The 22,606-nt window shown below is 36.4% G+C and overlaps 1 protein-coding gene across 4 annotated transcripts in view; it reads right to left on the bottom strand.

Moving 5' to 3' along the window:
• MKLN1 (muskelin 1) overlaps positions 1-22,606 on the bottom strand; it is a 337,870-nt gene that overhangs the window by 120,029 nt on the left and 195,235 nt on the right. For all 4 annotated transcript variants that reach the window (XM_059171881.1, XM_059171880.1, XM_059171879.1 and 1 more), the window contains one exon: positions 9,558-9,627. In XM_059171881.1, the coding sequence (XP_059027864.1) occupies positions 9,558-9,627 (70 nt within the window). The remainder of the gene's footprint in view (positions 1-9,557; positions 9,628-22,606) is intronic.

Here is a 22,606-nt window from a genome sequence, read left to right as displayed (position 1 = left end):
GGAGGTAGGCGAGATAAATTAAAAGGAGATATAAGAAACTTCTGGGGTAGTAGATATGTCTAATATTTTAAGTGTAGTGATATTTTTTAGGGTATATGGATTAAAAGTTTTCAAATTGTACCCCAAAAATGTGAAGTTTATTGTACATTAATTATACCTTAATAGCTATTTTAAAAATTATAAAAGTTAATATTAAGAAAATGAATAAGGGGTGCCTGGGTGGCTCAGTTGGTCAAATGTCCAACTCCACGTTAAGACTCAAGTCATGGGGCGCCTGGGTGGCTCAGTGGGTTAAGCCGCTGCCTTCGGCTCGGGTCATGATCTTGGGGTCCTGGGATCGAGTCCCGCATCGGGCTCTCTGCTCAGCAGAGAGTCTGCTTCCCTCTCTCTCTCTCTCTGCCTGCCTCTCCATCTACTTGTGATTTCTCTCTGTCAAAAAAAAAAAAAAAGAAAAAGACTCAAGTCATGATCTCCTGTGTCCTGAAAATCAAGCACCAGTTGTTGGGCTCCATGCTCAGCAGGAGTCTGCTTGGATATTATTCTCCCTCCCTCAGCCCCTCCCCTCACTTGGCACTTCTGTGCACATGTGTTCGTTCTCTCTCTCTCTCAAATACATAAATAAATAAATCCTTTAAAAAATGAACAATCAAGCCACAGACTTAGAGAAAATATGTGCAATACATAACTAAGAATTTATATCCAGAAAAAATGTGAGAAATTCCTACAACTCAGTGATAAGAAAATCAAACAGAAACGATTCACAAAAAGATAAATGAGAAGCAAATAAGCAAATGGAAAAAGTTCTTAAATCATTAGTCATCAAAGAATTATAAATTAAAACCACTTCACACTAACAATAATCACTAAAATTAAAATGTTTGTCAATGCCAAATGTTGGTGAGGCTGTGAAGCAACTGGGAGTCTGATGATTTCATAGAAAGTAATATACCCCTACCTTACAATGCAACAGTTCTATCTCTAGATATAAACCCAAAAGAATAAAAAAAATCCTTATTAGTTGTACAGTCTTCAAAAAGAATGCATACAAAGTCTTTATTTATAATTACCAAAAACTGAAACAACGCAAATGTTCATAAACAGGATGGGTAAACAAATTATGGTGCCTGGGTGGCTTAGTCAGTGGAGCATCTGACTTTCGGTTTCAACTTAGGTCATGATTTCATGGTTCATTAGATACAGCCCAACATTGGGCTCCGTGTTCAGCAGGAGTCTGCTTGGATATTCTCTCTCCCTCCGTCCCCTTTCCCACTCTCGCTCTCTCTCTAATAAATAAATAAATCTTAAAACAAAACAAAACAAAACAAAAAAGCCCCAGAGTATGGTATATCCATAGAAGAGAATGGTATTCTGTAATGAAAAGAATATAATATTGACACACGCCAACAACATGGATAAACATGAAAAATACTCTGCACATAAAAAGCCACGTATAAATATACTCTATAACTCAGTTTATATTAAATTTTAGAATTGGTAAAAACTAATCTATGCCAGAAGAATCCAGACGGTGCTTTTCGATGGAGGGTGGGAGAGACAGGGATTCACTGTTAAGAGACAGAAAGGATCTTTCTGAGGGGACAGAAACATTTTATATCTTGATGGAGGTATGAATTACATTTATGTGTGCATTTTTCAAAATGAATACTGTATGCTTAAGGACCAAGTAAATTATATTTACATTTAATAATACATTGATTAAAAATGTATTACGCCCGGGCGCCTGGGTGGCTCAGTGGGTTAAGCTGCTGCCTTCAGCTCAGGTCATGATCTCGGGGTCCTGGGATCGAGTCCCGCATCGGGCTTGATAAATTTACTGGTATCCTAGAAATTATACTGAAATGCATATATTTTCTTGTATTTCCTTGTATATGCCAGGTATTAATCAAAAAGATTCAAAAAGATTTCCTGATAGTATCCTTGTTAGGTTTCAACAGAGAAAGAAAAACCTAAATATACTACAAAAATGAAAGCATACACCTACCCACCCACCACACACACCCCAACTGTATTAAATAATCACTAAAGTTTCTCTGATCTATTTAGATTATAGAAAAAAAAGAATACTTGTTGTTTGTTAAATATTTTAACTGCCTTCTCTGGCCCCAGAAAGCAAAGGCTATTACCTAAAATCATACTTTTACTCAAACTACCACAGAAGAAGCTTATAATTTTAGAAGAGTTATAATCTGATCTTTCTTAAAGGAATTATCAAGACATATGTTGCTAAACATACATTTTAACCAATGCCAGGATATTTGCCAGTGACACTGAAAAAACAGGTTTCCCATGGCAGGGTTAGTAACTCTGATAAAACATTCTGATGAGGGGGTGCCTGGGTGGCTCAGTGGGTTAAGCCCCTGCCTTCGGCTCAGGTCATGATCTCAGGGATCCTGGGATTGAGTCCCGCATCAGGCTCTCTGCTCGGCAGGGAGCCTACTTCCCTCTCTCTCTCTCTCTCTCTCTGCCTGCCTCTCTGCCTACTTGTGATTTCTCTCTCTCTCTCTCTCTGTCAAATAAATAAATAAATAAATAAAATTAAAACAACAACAACAAAACATTCTGATGAGGGAGTGAGGGAGAAGGGTGCAATTACTATCTTAAAGTATTTAGGGGGTTTTCATTCATGCTATAATTACTTCCTACCAGCACAGATGATTCCAAATTAAAAGCAGTGTTTTCTCATTAGGTCTCAAAATATGTGTGCCCAATCACAATGAAAATGGCTTTAATTTAAACTTAAAAACAGATTTTAAAAGTGTAAGAATGAAATTTAAAAGAAATTAAAAATCCACTATCCTGATATAACCACCACCACCATTTTGGTACTAATTCAGTTTAAGACTCTATGCACAAACTCACACAGACACATTCTTTACATAAGTGGAATATCATATATGCTATTTTTAATGAGCATAACGATTTAAGTAATTGATTTTGTTTTCTCTTTTTCTTTCCTCATCTCTTACTCTCACCAATGCTAACAATCAGATATGTGTCCTTTCCTATCTTTATCTGGGCTCACTGCATCAAATACAATTATACATATATAGCCACATGTAGACCTACCTAGCTACATACATACATACTGGTGAGAGAGAGTTGTTATTCAGGTAACAACAATAGGATCTTATTGTAGATGTTTCTCTGTATTATGCTTTTCCCACTTTACAGTAGAAATCCCTCCAAGTTAACTAGTAGATCATTTTATTTAAATGCTTAACAATATCCCACGAAAAATGCATTCTAGCCTTCCCCTACAGATAGGTATTCTTTTTCTCCCCAGAACTACATTATGCAAGAATTGCTGTATTAAATAATTATGTACATTTAACATACTTATCCTCTTATTTCTAAGAGGCAGAGTCCTGGGAAGGACTGAGTAGGACAAAGGTACTCTCAATATCAATGGCCCTTGCCAGGTATTAATCAAAAAGATTGTAATAATTCTAATTTTTAATTTCAGATTTCAGAATGTATAGGTACCCTTCTTCCCAAATCCCTGCAGCAATGAGTGTTATTGTTTGTTGAAGTATCTCTAGAAGTTAGACATTTTAAACAATCTCTTGGCTGAAAAAGAAAAAAAATAAAACCTTGAGATGGTGGTTTTTTAAAAGATTTTATTTATTTGACACAGAGAGATCACAAGTAGGTAGAGAGGCAAGCAGAGAGAGAGAGAGAGAGAGAGAGGAGGAAGCAGGCTCCCTGCCGAGCAGAGAGCCCGATGCGGGACTCAATCCCAGGATCCCTGAGATCATGACCTGAGCTGAAGGCAAAGGCCTAACCCACTGAGCCACCCAGGTACCCCAAACCTTGGTATGATTTTTTAAAAAAGGAAATATCTGAAGATACAGAATACCTGAGTGCACAGAGGCAAACTCTGGTGGGAAGTACATGCTCACAGAAAGAAGGGGAGCCAAAACTCTGTGAAGCAGGTCCTCACTCCAAAGCTTTTAATATGGCGCTAAGTGCACTAGCAGAGTAGACACACCAGAAGCAGCAGGAAAGTAAAAGTTGGGAAACCATGGAAGTGGAAGACAGTTGGTATATTAAAATACTCCAGAGAAACAGAACAGAAATAGGATATATAGAAAGATATATAAGATAGATATATAAGAGATTTATTGTGGAAATTGGCTCACATAATTATGGAGGCTGAGAAACCCCACCATATGCAATCTACAAGCTGGAGAACCAGGAAAGTGAATGCCTCCCAGGCAAGCCTTGAGATAAGTGCAGTCTGGCCAACACCTTGACTGCGACCTCAAGGACACCCTGAGCTAGAACCACCGGGCTAAGCCGCTTGTCAGATCCCTGACCCTCAGTAACAGAATGAAATAATAAATGTTTGTTTTTTACTGCTAAGTTTGGGGTAATTTATCACACATCAACAGATAATACAGCATCCAAGGCCAAAATAAATATTAACAGTTCCATTTATTAAGTAGTTAGGTCTAAAAACCTTAGTAAGTATTTATGTACTGACAACTTAGTAGCCATTTGAAAAAAACAATAGACATAAATTAAAAGAAAAATACTTGTATTTCATTCCTAGATAAATATAATTACTTACTAATGTGATATGTGTGCCTGCCTGCTAGGACACTGCATAACAATTCAAACATCTAAATTAGACTCAAATCTAATTCCTAACCACACTGATTTTCTAAATTAATACTTCTTTTTCTTTTTCTTTTTTTTTTAATCATAGCAAACACAAAATTCCCAGCTTTGTTATGACACCACTGAAAGGGAAATACGGAAATTAGTAAAACAGAATGCTACTTTTTCAAGGATCTTACAATCTAATGAGAAAAACATACACTAACAACGAACCATAACACAAAGTAGAATGAAAGGAGTCCTATGACTCTATGATAGATACAAAACAAGTATTTCTGCTATCAAAAAAAAAAAAAGATTTGATGTTAATTAGTAATAGAGTAATATTTCCCTTTACCCAGCACCTTCAGAAAAAAACTTCCACATAATACAAAATTTAGAAATCCAGAAATAAAACACTTAAGGAGTACACTATAACCTTAAAGCCTTATTTTTACGAATGAAGAAACACAATTCTAGGAGGTGAACTCTCTGACCCTAGTTTCCATAGAGTCCATGGCAGACGATTTACAACAGTATGTGACAGAGACAGAAGGCATATGAAACGTTAAGAGAAAATATAAAAGCAAAACTCTCCTACCTTTTCTTCCTTGTCAAATACCCAGTCAGAAGAGAAAAGAGAGGCAACATTCATCTTTTGTATTTGCTTACGTATTAGCAAAAGGCTTAAAAATGTATAATATGATCTCACGTTCTTCAAAGTGCCTTTACAGTCAGCTTTCCTCACCTGGGCAACCACCACCTAGTCAAAAGCTTCAGGATTATTGCCAGGATTACTGCAATAGCACTTTTCACCTCTTAACACATTATTTATTTTGCATATTGTCTCTCTCCTCAAAAAATAAGCTCTATGAGGCCAGAAATATGATTGTGTCCTACTTATATCTCACTGATTTTCCTTAGTCGAATACCTAGAAGAGAGTCCGAGATACAGCAGCCATTAAATTTGTACATAATGAACTGAATGAATGAAAGTTACAGACAAAAAGGTGAGAAGGTACTGCAGGCATAATTTCTGGTCCCTTGTGTACCAAACCTTCTCTCAGACAGTCGAACACTAATCCAGGGACTGCAATGAAGGAATTATGATAGATATGATTAACATTCCAGTCAGTTCATTTTTTTTTAAGATTTTATTTATTTATTTGACAGAGAATAGGCAAAGGCAGGCAGAGAGAGAGGGAAGCAGGCTCCCTGCTGAGCAGAGAGCCTGATGTGTGGCTCCATCCCAGGACCCTGAGACCATGACCTGAGCCAAAGGCAAAGGCCTAAACCACTGAGCCACCCAGGTGCCCCAATCTTTTATTTCTTTAAATACAGTTATGTTAATTCTTAATTCTGGTATTTTTTAGTACTTTTAATTCCTATACCTAACATTTTTGCAGGTTTCTGCTATACTTCCTTCCTACTTCTTACTAAAGGTACCTTGTACGTTTGCTTATCTTTGTGTTTGTGAGTAATGATTTATGGAGACTACCTGAAGCCTCAGGAAAAGGTAACTATCTCCAGATAGGATCTGCACCTGCTTCTATTGAGAAGATTAAAAGAGTGCTATACATCCAGAACCACCTAAAACTAAAATCACACAGTAAGGTCTCCTGAATAGCCAAGTATTAAGAATCTGATTACCAAATATAAATAAGCAACAATACACGGCTGAAACCTCTCAAGAATGGGTTTTCTTCCCTTTCTCCTTTAGTAATTTGCCAATGCAACTCTTCCCACAGTAACCCCAGAGGTAGGGATTCATTCTGTTTTATAATTATGCTGAGAATGAATCAATTTCAGGTCTAGCTTTCATAAATTTTTGTGGGCATCTTTTAAAAATTCAGCCCTTTTAGTAATTTTCAGAATATGTTTCGGAAGAAAAGAAAGGAGGAGGGCTGGAATTAGTATTATAGACCTAGCTCACATTCACTAGGAGAACAAGAGTACTTGCTACATATCTACATATTAAAACTATACCCATTCCATCTCATATGGCAGTTTCTCACAAAACTAAGTAAACCAGAATCTTCTTTTTTTTTTTTTTAAGATTTTATTTATTTATTTGACAGACAGAGATCACAAGTAGGCAGAGAGGCAGGCAGAGAGAGAGGAGGAAGCAGGCTCCCTGCTGAGCAGAGAGCCCGATGCGGGACTCGATCCCAGGACCCTGAGATCATGACCTGAGCCGAAGGCAGCGGCTCAACCCACTGAGCCACCCAGGCGCCCTCACAAAACTAAGTAAAAACTGAAATTACTCTTATATTTTTCTAGCAAGACTGTTGTTCTTTGAGACTGGCTACACGGAACTCCAGTTACATATGACTTATAATTACAGTGAAGAAAAACAGATTCATGTTACCTAATTCCATGAAACTTAGTCTCTTTTAAATCATAAAAACTTCAAGTAACTTCTACTCTTGCACTTACCACACTGCATATTAATTGGTTTAAGGTATTTCTTGGCTCATTAAGAGGAAAGACAATAGTTCACTGCTACAACGTTTGGTACCTCATGGATGCTTACTAAGTAAGTTTTGAATGAATAAGCAAATAAATACGTAAAAACACATTAAATACTACTGCCTTCAAAATACTGTTCCACAACAAATAAAGATAACGTCACAGTAAAGAGGTTACCACAGTTTCACTAATAATAAAAAAGCTATATAAAATTCATTGGCAAAACATAAAAACAACTGAGTAAAAACAAACACACACCAAATTTGAGGGCTCAATTTAAGTAAAATGAAAATGTGAATAAGAAAAGCATGATTAAAAACACAATGCATTCAACCTCAGGGTACAGTGGGTGGGAGTCAGGCACCAAAAACATACACAATGTAAGCCCACCATCATATGCAAAAAGGCTTGAATATAAACAGGAAGATGCAAATAAAAAGCATAGTGAGTTATAATCAAAGATCTAACAGACTGGTAAAACCTAAAAATGAGCCATAGAAGTGAAGGGGAGAATGCAATGCACAGTAACTTTCATAAGCTGTCAGTGAGAGTAAATCATATAGCCATTTTGTAAAAAAGTTTTGCATTATCTGAACATACATATATCCTATGATCTAACAACTGTGCTCCAAGGCATATATCCTAAAGAAAATCTTGTACATGTGTACCAGGAGACAACAACATACAGAATTGTTCATAGCAGCCTAGTCATAATGGCAAAAAAGGATAAAAAACTGAAAAGCCTGTATCAACTACAAAATGGATAAACACATTTTGGCATGCTAATATACTGGAATACTATACAGTAGTGAAAATTAAGAAGGTACAATTATATGTAAAGCAAAAAAAAGCACATCAAGATTTAAAATGAGTGATTCAATTTAGGTTTACATAAAGTCAAAGCTTAAATCTTAAATAAAACCTAAATCAGAACACATGTACAAACATACATATATAATACAGTAAGAAAATGCTTAACAAAGCATGAAATTATAGTTACTGGGGAGGAGTCAGAGGACAAATATAAGATGGAGCTTACAAGAGGTTTCAAAAGGTCATGGATGTCTTATATTTCTAAAGAAAGTTAATGAATAAATAGATATTATTCCTTATACATACATAAAAATATGAATATATATTCTTTGGATGTATACTTTACACTAGAACATTTACTTGTTTAAAGATTTTATTTATTTCTTTGAGAGAGAGTGAGCAAGCACGTGTACACACGCACATGTGCTGTGGGAGAAGAAGGGAAGAGAGAGAGAGAGGCAGACTCCCTGCTTAGCATAGAGCCCGACTCAGGGCTTGATCTCAAGATCCTGACTGAGATCATGACCTGAACCAAAACCAAGAGTCAGACACTTAACTGACTGAGCCACCCAGGTGCCCCTGCAATAGAACATTTAAATACCACGTGATCCAAAAAAGGAATGCATATATACATATTTATATATGCATTTATATATGTAAAAGGAAAAATAAGTATAGAGGTTAGGCTTCCAAAAATTACACTAGAATAAAAAAGTAGGTTTTACTTACCCATCTGCTTTACCTATCAGAGCACTCATTTCCTCAAAGAGATGGACATAATAAGTTTCAATGCTTAAAGTATATAACTGAAAGAATGACTATTTTTAAATTGAAATGACCTCAGACACTACTTGTCAAGGAAAGTTACTTAGTTCATGGTCTTGACATCACCTAAATATACCACTTTAATAAAATAACAAACTATATCAAGTTTATTTTCCCTAAAAGGCAGTCATTGAGTTACTGAGTCAAAGTTCAACTTACTAACATTTCCTTAAACATTTACAAAATGACTGGAGTCTAAATACAATAGAAGTCATTACCTCTGCTCATACTGGCACTCAGATCAGTTACTGCTCAAAACAGCAATGGCACCATAACCAGTTCTTTCCATTAACATTTTCCTCAAAAGGTATCAAGAAACTTAATGTTGCATCATTAGTAATGTGGAAAAAATACGTATTACATTTTAAAGCTCCAGCAGAAAGGGGAACCTGGGTGGTTCAGTCAGTTAAGCACCCAGTTCTTAAATCATCTCACGTCAGGATCTCAGGATTGTGAAACTGAGCCCTGCAAGGCACTTTGTGTTTAGCACAGAATCTGCTTGAGATTCTCTCTCTCTCTCTCTCTCCCTCTGCTCACGAGCTCTCTCTCTCTCTCCCTCTGCTCACGAGCCCTCTCTCTCTAAAATAAATAAAATCTTTAAAAATAAAGAAATGTTCCAGCAGACAGAAGTAAAAAGTCTGTATTTCATCAAATTCCACACTGCATTTGACTACGAAATAAAAACTCTTCCAACACTTAAATAAACAAAAAAAAAAGGAAATAATAATCTATCTCACAATTTCAAAGACTGAATAAGTTATTAATGAATTCCACATAACTGATGTCAATTAAGTGCCTATTCTAAATAGTATCAGGAGCTACCTTCTTACCTGGGGAGGATAGTTGCTCTCTGAAGACCACCTTGAAGATTGGTCATTTGGTTTATCCACTAAAATGTTTCTGAAATAAAGAAAAGAAAATTATACAAATAATTAAAATTATAAGTGAATATGAATATGCAAAAAGAGGAATAATCTACCAGATGCTGAAATTATCAAAAAGTTATATAATGTCTGGAACTTGAACAAAAAGAGACAATTAAACAGAATAAGAAACAGAAAAATTCTAGTATATCTAAGATCTAAAAAATATGATAAAGGCAGCATTTCAAACAATGGAGAAAAGCAAGAAAAGATATACTTCTACTTAATACCCAAGTGCCAAAGTGAACAGGTGTGTTTAGAAATTTAAGGTAAGAAAATAAAATAAAATACCTAAGAATAAATAAATTCCACTTATACTTATTAGATATATTATTATATTGCACACAATGATATTGTTATATACTACATATAGGTATGTTATATTATGTATTATATGCAACATCATGTATGTATATGTATATGCATACAATCAATCTTTGGATCAAGAAGCTTTTTTAAAAAAAAAAAAGATTTATTTATTTGGGAGAAAGAAAGAGCATGGGTGAGAGCAGGGACAGAGAGAGAGAGAGTGAAACTTTAGCAGACTCCACACTGAGCATGGAGCCTGACACAGGGCTTAATCTCACAACACTAAGAGATCATGACCTGAGCCTAAACCAAGAGTCAGATGCTTAACAGACTGTCACCCAGGAGCCCCTAGATTAAGAAGTCTTTAAAGCACAAGGTCAAAAGCAGAACTGTGGGTGAAAAAAGGAAGTGATATAAGTAACTTTGGAAGATGGTGCTTTCACCAGAAATCATAAGGCTAAAGAAAAATGGAACCACATATAAAAACTGTACTGTATTTTGGTAAAGTTGTTTTTCACAGAAATACTGGTTAATTCTCAATCAGTTCACATGTATACTGGGGTTTAACAAATAAATAGATGGCAGATAGTGGAATTAAGCTTCTCACTTCAGTGTGGAAAGTTATAGAAAAGCAAAGGGAGTAAGGTTAGAATGAGCCCTGTGGACTGGACATCACTTGAACTAATGTTTAGTTTAATATGGACACAGATAAAAAGATATGAAAATAATTACAGATATGTATGTGCATGCATGCACAAACAACACACAAATAGTATTTGTTAGTTCTGTTCACTAAGTGGGACTAGAAGTGGTGACACCCCAGCAGCAGTGAACACACCCAGCACCCAGGTCTTGGTTTCTACCCAGCATCCCCTAAGAAAAGAAAACAGGGATTCTAGGGGAAATTGCTGGTTCTAGGACTGGAGCAGGTAATTCAAAAGATAAGCCTGGAGCACAGATTAAGAAATGAGAGAGATAAATTCATTTGCCTAAATATACATACACCTAAGAAGTGCTTAAACTATTATTATCTTCAACATACAGATTAAGAAATGAGAGAGAGAAATTAACTTGCCTAAATATACATACACCTTAGAAGTGAGGATTTTACTCTGAGGCAGTCTGACTCCAAAGCCAATGCTCTTAATTACTACACTATACAGCCTGAGAATTATTTCCACTTCTTGGAACTTAACCTAAAAAATAATCCAGGGCATGTAAATCATCCACATTCATCACAGCACAGTTTGTAGTAACAAATTGCAAGCAACCATATTCTGTCACTGTCAGGAATTAATTAGACAAATTATTAGATACCTGTCTTACAGAATACCCTGTACTCATGTTCTATAATCTAACTTTAAATGTAATTGAAAATTGTTCACTACACAGTAACTGAAGAGAAAAAAGTAGTTTAGAGTATATTTATGATGAATCATTGTTGTAAGTAATAATATTCATGCATGGAGAGAAAGACAAAGAGCATATACTAAATTGTCAATGCCACTTTCAATGAGATAATTTTTTGCCCTTTTGTACATTTCTAGCTTTCTAAAATTAACACATTTTAAAATTAACAAATTTTCATAATCAGTAGAAAAGGCGGATTTCGCAAAGATTTTATTTATTTATTTATTTGTTTATGTATATAGCAGGGGAAGGGGGAGAGGGAGAGAAAATCTCAAGTAGACGCCGTGCTGAGCAACAGAACCCAACACAGGGCTCAATCTCACAATCCTGAGATCATGACGTGAGCTGAAAACAAAAGCTGGACGGTCGACCAACTGAGCCACCCAGGTGCCTCAAAGAAGTGTTTTAAGAATGAATTACAGGGGAGGTGCCTGGGTGGCTCCTGGGTTTAAAGCCTCTGCCTTCCGCTCAGGTCCTGATCCCAGCCTCCAGGGATCCTCTCTCTTTATCTGCCTCTCTGCCTACTTGTGATCTCTGTCAAATAATAAATAAGGGCGCCTGGGTGGCTCAGTTGGTTAAGCAACTGCCTTCTGCTCAGGTCATGATCCTGGTCGGGATCGAGTCCCACATGTGGCTCCCAGCTCCATTGGGAGTCTGCTTCTCCCTTTGACCTTCTCCCCTCTCATGCTCTCTCTCACTGTCCCTCTCTCAAATAAATAAATAAAATCTTAAAAAAAAAAAAAAAAAAGAATGAATTACAGGGCACGTGGGTGGCTCAGTGAGTTAAGCCTATGCCTTTGGCTCAGGTCATGATCTCAGGGTCCTGGGATTGAGTCCCACATCGGGCACTATGCTTGGTGGGGAGCGTGCTTCCTCCTCTCTCTCTCTGCCTGCCTCTCTGCCTACTTGTGATCTCTGTCAAATAAATGAATAAAATCTTTAAAAAAAATTACAAAACACAAAATGAAGACAACCCTACATGAAAATACCATAATTAAAAGCTAAAGCTAAAAAGCTAGGATTTTTAAAAAATCACTTTGACATGAATGTTATAAAGCATGAAAGAAAATCTCACAAATTTAAACTATGATACAGTGGGACCACAAAAATCATTCATGTTAACAAATGACATGAGGGAGCTAACCAGTCATAATGTGAAAAGTGAGCAGATGGACCACTACATGCAAAGTCAAGGGGGCAAACAGTTGCAATATGTTGTGGTCTTGTGAATTTTGACATCCTTATTAAACAGCCTTCTGGAGATTCAACAGTTGGGTATCTGAAGCTAAAATTCAGGGAAATGCCAGAACCAAAAAACATGTATCTTTAGGGATACCAGTACAACATAGCTAAAATATTTAAAAAGTCATGACACTGATTGGGATGACCTAAGGAATGAAATGGAGCTAGTAAGCTCTTGGGGGGAGGGGGGTGTCTCAATCATTTTGGGGGTCTATATAAGAAAAGTTGAGAAAAGGAGACTAAAAAGGGACAAAGATGAAGAAAACAGAAACCCAGGAAGTATGTATGCCAAGTGAAAATACTTTAAGGAAAGAAGTGAAAGACCATGTAAAATGTTTCTGAGAAAACAGGGACTGGGGGGTATTCATTCTCATATGCCTAACTCCAAGGCTAAATGCTGCTACACACAAAATGCTTAATAAATATTTAATAATGATATAAACAAACAGGTAGCACTACAAAGAAAAAAATTAAAGTAGATACATCAAAGCATAAGATATATTACTTGTACTTATTACCTATAACTTAAAGCTTATACTAAACTGAAATAAAAATAAATGAGAAACTAGGCACCTGGCTGGCTCAGTCAGTAGAGCGTGCAACTTGATCTTGGGGTTGTGAGTTTAAGCCCTATGTTGATTAGAGAGATTACTTTAAAAAAGTATTTTTTAAATAAACAAATGAGAACTAAAATATAAACCAGAAAAAAAGTGAGGTTAGCCTGAGGGGATCTGGATAGATGGATGCTTGAAGATATTCCTGATAACCTCCAGTCCCAGCACTAGGTCAACTATTAGGTACCTCTCCTGAGCTCAGCAGGTGAAAGACACCAGAATCAGAAGTTTTAGAACCACGACAAAAGCTTGGCCATAGGAAAACCAAGAGATCCACAGACAGTTCTCTCCCATAAACAAAGGTATCAACAGCATGAGCATTTCTGGGACAATCTGCAAGTCTCCCTGGCCTACAAAGAGCTTTAGAAAGAGCTAACCTGGTAGACTTGGTTCCCTTTACCACTGAAGCTGAGACTGTACTTGCCCTCTTAGCTGAGGATATCCAGATACTGAGAGGATCTCCTGGTAACCCACAGAGAACCAACAACATAGAAAAAGACCTCCAGCCTACCCACTATCTGAGGTATGGCAAGTTTTACCCAAAGAGTACACAATATACAATAGTTTGTATAGGAGTATAAATGCACCAAAAAAGCCAAGAAAACATAAAAAAGAAGAGCGAGAAAAATCACGTTATCGGTTTTTATAAACCCTTCAAGTCCCTATAATTAAAAACAGTACGGAATGGCATAGGTACAGACCTAGCTCAGAGGGAAAAAAAAAACCCTAGAAATTGAGCCCAGTATAGACTAGAACTTACTATTTGATTAAGGGGATATTTTATTTCAGTGGGAAATAATAGTTATTAGTTAAATGATGTTTATACAACTGAATTATCTGTTGGGAGAAAACAAGTTAACTCTTATATGAAATTAATCCCAGCTGGGGCGCTTGGGGGCTCGGTGGGTTAAGCCTCTGCCTTTGGCCCAGGCTCCTGGGATGGAGCCCCGAGTCGGGCTCTCTGCTCGGCAGGGAGCCTGCCCCCCCAACCCTGCCTGCCTCTCTGCCTACTTGTGGTCTCTCTCTCTCTCAAATAAATATATATATATATAATTTAAAAAATAAAAAAAAAGAAATTAATCCCAGTTAATAATTTAAATATACATATATATATATAAATATTAGGAAAAGTATTTAGGGGCTAATAGAGACAACCAAAAGTGTTGGAAAGATCTTTTTGCCAAGAAATACAGAAGATGTAAAAGATAGCTATTAGATTATAAAAAACTTTTGAATTATGTGAAACACCTTAAAGAAAAACCAGAAACAATAGAAAAAAAATGCTTACAACTATTGTTTCACATTGAAAATAAGCCAAATACAATGAAAAGTAAGCAGAATGCATGTTATTGAAATCATTAAGATAGCCAGTAAACAGTTACAAAAATTTCTCTAAATCCCTGTATTTTGTTTGCAGGGAAAAAAATTAAGAATAAGATTTTCACCCATCAAATTGGTTAAATTAGATCCCTACAATCAGGAAATCAGGTAGAAAAGATGGACATGGAAAGTCAATGTGCAGCATCTATTAGACTTTTAATGTACAGGGGCGCCTGGGTGGCTCAGTTGGTTGGGTGTCCAACTCCTGGTTTTCGCTCAGGTCATGCTCTTGGGGTTGTGAGACTGAACCCTAAATGAGCTCCATGCCTGATGCGGAGTCAGCTTGGGATCTCATTCTCCCTCTCCCTTAGCCCCTTCCCCCGCTCTCTTTCTCTCTCTCTCTCTCTCTCTCAGGGGGGAAAAAAAAAAAACCTTCTAAAAACCCACAAACTTTCAGGATGCCTGGGTGGCTCAATGGGTTAAAGCCTCTGCCTTCAGCTCAGGTCATGATCCCAGGGTCCTGGGATGGAGCCCCACATCGGGCTCTCTGCTCAGTGGGGAGCCTGCTTCCTGCCCCCCCCACCTGCCTCTCTGCCTCCTTGTGATCTGTCTAATAAATAAATGAAATCTTTAAAAAAAAAAATGAAAAACTTTAAAAACCCCACAAATTTTCAATGTACATATTCTTTTGTTTAGCACTCTCATGTCAGAATCCATCCCATAAAAATGAAATTATCAGAGGCGCCTGGGTGGCTCAGTGGGTTAAAGCCTCTGCCTTAGGCTTAGGTCATGATCTCAGGGTCCTGGGATGGAGCCCCACGTCGGGCTCTCTGCTCAGCAGGGAGCCTGCTTCTCTTCCTTTCTCTCTGCCTGCCTCTCTGCCTACTTGTGATCTCTGTCTGTCAAATGAATAAATATTTGTATTTATTTTTATATATTTTTAAAGATATTTATAAATATCTTTTTAAAAAAATGAAATCATCACTACATAAGGAAATACATAGAAAGACTAGTATATATAAGTCTGTTTAATGCATTTTTTATAGCGCTAGAGAAAAGATTAAATAAATTATAGAACATATAAACCATGGAACATCATACTGCTATTAAAGAATATTTCAGTTCTATGTCAGCTAACTTGGAGAAATTTCTGCAAGTTATTTCTGTAACATACAAAGAAGCACGTACGATTCTATTGTTATTTAAAAGACCTATTATTTATATCTCTATATATAATTTATAAGCATGTATAGTATGATCCAATTCATATCAAATAATATAAAGCAAGCACAAATATAATAACCCTAAGATGAAGCATAAGTATTTTTCAGGGATTTTACTAATTTTCTATTTGTCATATTGTTCAGATTTTTGTAATAAAATTATTTATATAAACAGTAAAAATAATTATCATAAAAATATTACAGTTGAGATGGTGACAAACATTCCTTATTTGTGGCAAACTGACTACATTAAGATCAGATGATCAAAATCAGGCTCAACTTTTCTTTCTTTTTAGAGACAAAGGAGATGCAGAAGCAAACAGTAAGAGCTTATTGGCTCTTAAAAAAATTTTTTTAAGATTTTATTTATTTATTTGACAGAGAGAGAGTGATCACAAGTAGGCAGAGAGGCAGGCAGAGAGAGAGGGGGAAGCAGGCGCTCCGCTGAGCAGAGAGCCTACTGTGGGGCTCGATCCCAGGACCCTGAGATCATGACCTGAGCTGAAGGCAGAGGCTTAACCAACTGAACCACCCAGGTGCCCCTGGCTCTTAAAATTTTTAAGAAAGAGATCATCTCCCAAAGCTTTAAGTTGATTGTAGATTGTTTCTAATTCTCCCTCCCAGATGTTCCTTTAAGGCAGATGAGAAACTAGTTCAGGGCAGTGACTATTAATTAATAAGAGCCCTTCACCTACAATAACAGAGCCACTATGGACGAATTCTATAAAACATGTTCTTTTTCACTATCTTTCCTGGTGTACTTTCCAAAGACCTTATAAAACCCATCACCACTACTGATATAATAATAGTCTTCCTTCTTCGAATTCTCAGGACTAAGCAAGAGACATTAACCTCTCAGAGTACACACGTCAGGCACAATACCAGTTCTCTATCTCTGGTTTCTAAAAGGGGAACTATCCCATCTACAGCCTCTGCTGAAAAGATAGTGATGTTTTACACCTGTGACTTTCCCTAACAACTATTAAAGACAGCTAATCTAGACTGGCTAGTGATCAATGATAGGAAATGGCGATGGGCCAGTAAGAAAAGTTTAAGATAAAAAAAAAAAAAAAAGAAGTATAGGTAAACAGAACCACTGAAGCAGCAAAAAGATATACAGAGTAAGAATGAGAGGGAGAAGAGAAAGAATAACCTAGTTAGTAGTAAGATAAGAACGTAGCAGACATAAAAAAGAAATGACTCCAGGTAGCAACAACATGGCTTAAGTTCCAGTTACCAGGAGGCTCTGTTTCTACCAACCAAAGAAATGCATGACCCAACACCCTTCTAGATATTTAATGACCAGTTTTCACATTCTGACTATTGTCCAAAAAAATAAACGACAAGCAAAGAAAAAAAGTTACAGAAGACCCAATTCAGTATAGAAACTATACGACTCAAATAATAAAATTAATCTACTAAGGGAAGGTACCCGCCATTCTAAAATATATTTAAAATATAAAATGCAAATAATAACTGAGAACTGGTCAAGAGGAGCTGTTAAGGAAGATAGGTTGAGGACTAAAATGATTTCCCATTTTGACCAGTTTTTCTAAAATGTGCATTTTAATTTTAAAATACACATTTTCATTCCTACCAATGCAGGATGAAAACAAAAGACAATAAAAATGAACCACATTGGGTGCCTGGGTGGCTCAGTGGGTTAAGCCGCTGCCTTCGGCTCAGGTCATGATCTCAGGGTCCTGGGATGGAGTCCCACATCGGGCTCTCTGCTCAGCAGGGAGCCTGCTTCCTCTTCTTTCTCTGCCTGCCTCTCTGCCTACTTGTGTTCTCTGTCAAATAAATAAATAAAATCTTTAAAAAAAAAAATGAACCACATTAAGCTTCTTAGACACAGGATACAAAGACAAAGCTGTAACTGAATTCTTCACTTAGGACTATAGAAATTTACAGTGAAACACATGGACAAATGAAATATGAAATACAATGTTAGCTTTTCCAAGTTATGTCTCTATTTTGCCTATTTTTAAATGTACTAAATATATACTGCCAAATAACATCAGAAACAATCTATTAAAATTCATCATGAGAAGATAATTTACCAGACATTTTGAGTTCAAGTAAGCAAATTAAAAATCTTTTTTTGATTAAATATGCTCAAACCCTAAGCCTACTTGGCAATACCTTTTAAATCATTGCTCTTAAGAACACTTAAAATAAATATAAAAAGCAGCACTTGGGCAAAAAAATGGAACATTTAACATTTTTTTTCTGCTAATGGATGCTCAGGATACTTATCAGTAAGTCCAGTCGAATTTAAATTGAGTTTTAGATACTCAAAAGCTACCTCTAATTTTGATGTGAAAAGGTCAGTCAAGCAGAGTATTTAGGAATTCAAGTCTGGAATATTTTCCTTTTTGTAGTTAAAAAAACACCATACTAAAACCTGTGCCTCCTTTTGTTAAATGATGTGATAAAATGGAGCTAAAGATTAAAACTTTGACTAGGAATCACAAGATTATGGAGGTTGGCCACTAACTGGTTGGGTTAAACTTGTCACATAATCTCTCGGGGTTTTAATTCCTTCATCTTCAGTGCAAAGGGAAAGGTTAAATTCCTTGGTCTCAAGTTTCTTCTGGCTCTAATCAGAGCAGATGCATTGCACAATTCTGGAAACCACCACTCATGAGACCATGCTAACACTCTACAATCCTAAGAAAAGCCTTTTACATCCTTTATTCAAGGTATCATGCATAATCCTCTTCCTACATACCAGTAACAACACACAGCCCACTGACTGTAACAGAGCTTCCATTATGTGTGAACACTACTGGGGTACCACCATAATGGTATAAGAATGGGTACCTGGGGCCAAAAACATTAAGTTCTATTTTTTAATAAACAATAAATGGAGGTAGCATAAAACTTAAGAGACAAAAAATTATTCAATAAAAAAGTAATTCAAATGCAAAAATAGAAATCAACTAAAATCAATTTTGAATATCCACAGCTATAGAGCTAAAGAGCATACAATAAAAATTATAGCTTCTCCAAAAACCACTTATATCTGTACATACTGTAGAGGTTTTACCCCTTCCCAAATACTTCCCAGTTTTCACACAGAAACGTAGTAGAGAGGGGGCCTGCTATAAACTGAAGTTACTTAATTCAACAAACATTTACTGAGTTCTATATGCCAAACATATGCTAGGAATACAGTGAGGTAAGATAAGACAGGATCCCCAATTGTGATGCTAATGTTCAAATAAGAAGCACCTGAGGGGCGCCTGGGTGGCTCAGTGGGTTAAGCTGCTGCCTTCGGCTCAGGTCATGATCTCGGGATCCTGGGATCGAGTCCCGTATCAGGCTCTCTGCTCAGCAGGGAGCCTGCTTCCCTTCCTCTCTCTCTGCCTGCCTCTCCGTCTACTTGTGATTTCTCTCTGTCAAGTAAATAAATAAAGTCTTTTAAAAAAAAAAAAAGAAGTGCCTGAAAATAAACAGAGTTGTAAACAAGATGATTATAAACTATAAAAAGCATTATAAAAAAAACAAACAAGGAACTGACATAGAGCAGGGGAGTTCTTTAACTTGGGGTGGTTAAAAAAAAAAAAACTCTGAAAAAGTGCTAACTATTCTAATTTAAAGGTCTACGCACCTCATGTGCACTTGCTCCCTCTTGCCCTCTCTTCTCTCAAAAATAAATAAGCAAATTTTTCAAAAAAAAAAAAAAAAAAAAGAGGAACCAACAAGTTTAAAATTCTAGCAAGAGAAAATAATCTGACCAAAGAAATCTGAGAACTGGATGAAGTCAGATAATGTTCTCATAGGCTCCAAGATGAGATAAATGCAAAAAAAAAAAAAAGGCAGGCAATCTGTAAGGGGCTGAAAAACATTAAAAAAAAAATGGTGATTCTAGATTATAAGAGGATTTCAGAACTATCCCACAAACATTCTCTCACTTCTAGAAGAACAGAGACTGACTCTGAAATGAAACTACAGAGAAGAGAGAACTAATTAATAAGCAAAGCATAAAAATTGTCAACCCCAGGAGAGAGAAGATTCAGATTCTTCGTGGGCAGAGATCTAAGTCACATAGACCTCAAAAGTACAACAGAAAATACATTTAAAGGTGACTCTTCAAGAATTCATAGTTTCCAGGCTCTTGGAAAACACAGTTATAAAAGCAAAAAGTTCCAAAGCCCAAATTTCTTTAAAGAGTTCACAAAGCTCAAAAACCACATCCCTTCTGCCTATAGAAGTTCTTCCTTCTAAAACTACCGGAAAACCAAACCTGTTTAAACACTAGGAATTAAAATAAAAGCCTACAATAATATATTTTAGGAAAAATATCAAATGCGAAACAAATAATACTCTAACAGATAATAAAAATGTGAGAAAAATGTAACCACAAAAAAGACTATTATTTCAACATAACCTAACAGAAATTTTAAAAATAGTTGAAGTTTAATAAGGAACAATAAGTCAAAATTACAACAGCTCAGAAATATTATGACTAGAAAATAGGAAGCACTATTATGACTTTCCAATGAAAACCCAAAATCAGAAGAAAGAAATGATAAAGATTAGAGGAGGAACAAACAAAACAAACCAAAAGAAAAAACAACAACAATAAAAAAGGTCAATGAAACTAGGAGCTGGTTCTTTGAAAAAGTCAACAAAATTTATAAACCTTTAGCCAGACTCATCAGACAAAAAGAGGACACAAATAAAATCAGAAATAAAAGAGGAAAAATAACTGACACATGAGAAATACAAAGGACTGTAAGAGAGCATTATGAAAATTATATGCTAACAAACTGGACAACCCAGAAGAAATAGATAAATTCTTACAAACGTATAATCTCATGAACAAATTATCAGCAATGAAATTGAATCAGTAATCAAAAAATTCCCAATAGGGCACCTGGGTGGCACAGTCAGTTGAGCAGCCAACTCTTGATTTTGGCTCCAGTCATGATCTCAGGGTTGTGAGACTGAGCCCTGGGTGGGTGCATAGGGTTCTGAGCTCATCACTGAGTGTCCTTGTCACTCTCCCTCCTCCTCTGTCCCTTCCCGGATCTCCACAGCTCAGGCCAGCACTTTCTCTCCCTCCCTCTCAAATAAATAAATAAAGTCTTAAAAATACACCCACACAATAAAATAGACTCCCTCTCCCCTCCCCGCTTAAAAAAAAAAAAAAAAGCCTAATAAAGAAAAAACAGATTAGAAAGTGAGTAAACATAATGAAACAGATACAAAAGGAAGGAACAGTAAGTAGGTGATTCAATCAGTATATAATTGGAACCAGACAGGTATTTCAAACTGTGCTGCAAGCAAATCTTCCTAAAATAAGACCTGAATCTACACACTGAAAGAAAGCGCTATATTAGGGAAATTCAACCCAGTATATTTCTAATACAAATTACTAGACTTAAAATTTTTTTTTCTTAAGTTATTTACACATCCAGGTAAAAAGACCAAGTTACTTAAAAGAAAAAGAAGACTGTAGTATTGGGGCACCTGGATGACTCAGTTGGATAAGCATCTGATTTCAGCTTGGGTCGTGCATGATCTCGGGGTCCTGGGATGGAGGCCAACACCCAGGCTCCCCACTCAGCAAAGAGTCTGCTTCTCCCTCTCCCTCTGCTCCTCCCTCTGCTGGTGCGCTCGTGCAGAATAAAATTATACTGTCAAGAAACTTCACAACAGCTGTTTTATACTCAGATAAAATGAAACAAAAATTTTAAGACATCAAAGCACAAATGTGTGTTGTAACTAGAACTGTCCTTTAAGTTTAAAGGCACAGATTAGCTAACATGTAAAAAAGTTCCTTGAATCCTTCCTAAGAAACCTACTAAAGATCAAACTAGATGTATCCAAGAGATAACTCGAAAATCTTCAGGATAGACTGGTCATTTGAACTAAAGACACTTTACTATACAACTAAAATCAACCGGGAAGAGAAGACTGACATAACAGTATGTAAAAATGTTCTCTAACAAAGTAAAAAGGATAGCTCTGTCCAAAAATGGGAGAAAAATAAAAAAGATCATCACTTAAAATTAGATGCTGGGAGAGAGAGAAGAGGAGGTCCCCAGCTAAACTTCCTCAAGGAGTTTTAAGAAAATTATATTAGAGGCACCTGGGTGGCTCAGTTGGTTAAGCAGTTAGGCATCTGACTTCAGCTCAGGTCCTGATCTCAGGGTCCTAGGATCAAGCCCCATGCCAGGTTCCTCACTTAGCAAGGAGTCTGCTTCTCCCCCTCTGTTTCCCTGTGTCTCTCCACCTGCTCAACCTCTCTCCTCAAATAAATAAAATCTTAAAACAACAACAACAACCAAGAAACAGAACAAGAATGATACATTAAAGAGACTGAATTGAAGGGAACAAAAAAACAACAAAAACAAGAACAAAAACAAAACAATAAAAAAGGACAACCATCCTAAATGCCAAATCAAACTTATTTTAATAAAAGACCAAAGAAAAAAGCTGGCCTTTTTTGTGTGTACACATGTACAGATTTTGGGTATACATATGTGTATGCATAAAATATGCCACAAAACCTTAGGGTAGAACTGAGATCAAACACCTATGAACACTGACCCCAGTAGACACAGAAAGTCAAGAGAGAAATTTCCATGCAAGAAAGCTAAGAATGCAACCATCAAAAAACAATTAAGTATAGATGGCTTTAGAAGGAAATCTATCAAAACACTGAAAAAGAACAGACCCAATATAACCTATTCAAGAACACAGTAAAGAGATAAAAGCATGTCTTAATGAAGCTAGCATAAAGACTGACATCAAACCTGATAACGACCACTAACAGAAACATACAGTAAATTATGAACTTCAGTTATAATGATATAAAAAATCT

Source organism: Mustela lutreola, chromosome 4 (genome assembly GCF_030435805.1).
Source record: "Mustela lutreola isolate mMusLut2 chromosome 4, mMusLut2.pri, whole genome shotgun sequence".
Classification (NCBI taxonomy): domain Eukaryota; kingdom Metazoa; phylum Chordata; class Mammalia; order Carnivora; family Mustelidae; genus Mustela; species Mustela lutreola.
This window is presented reverse-complemented; position numbering and strand designations above follow the sequence as displayed.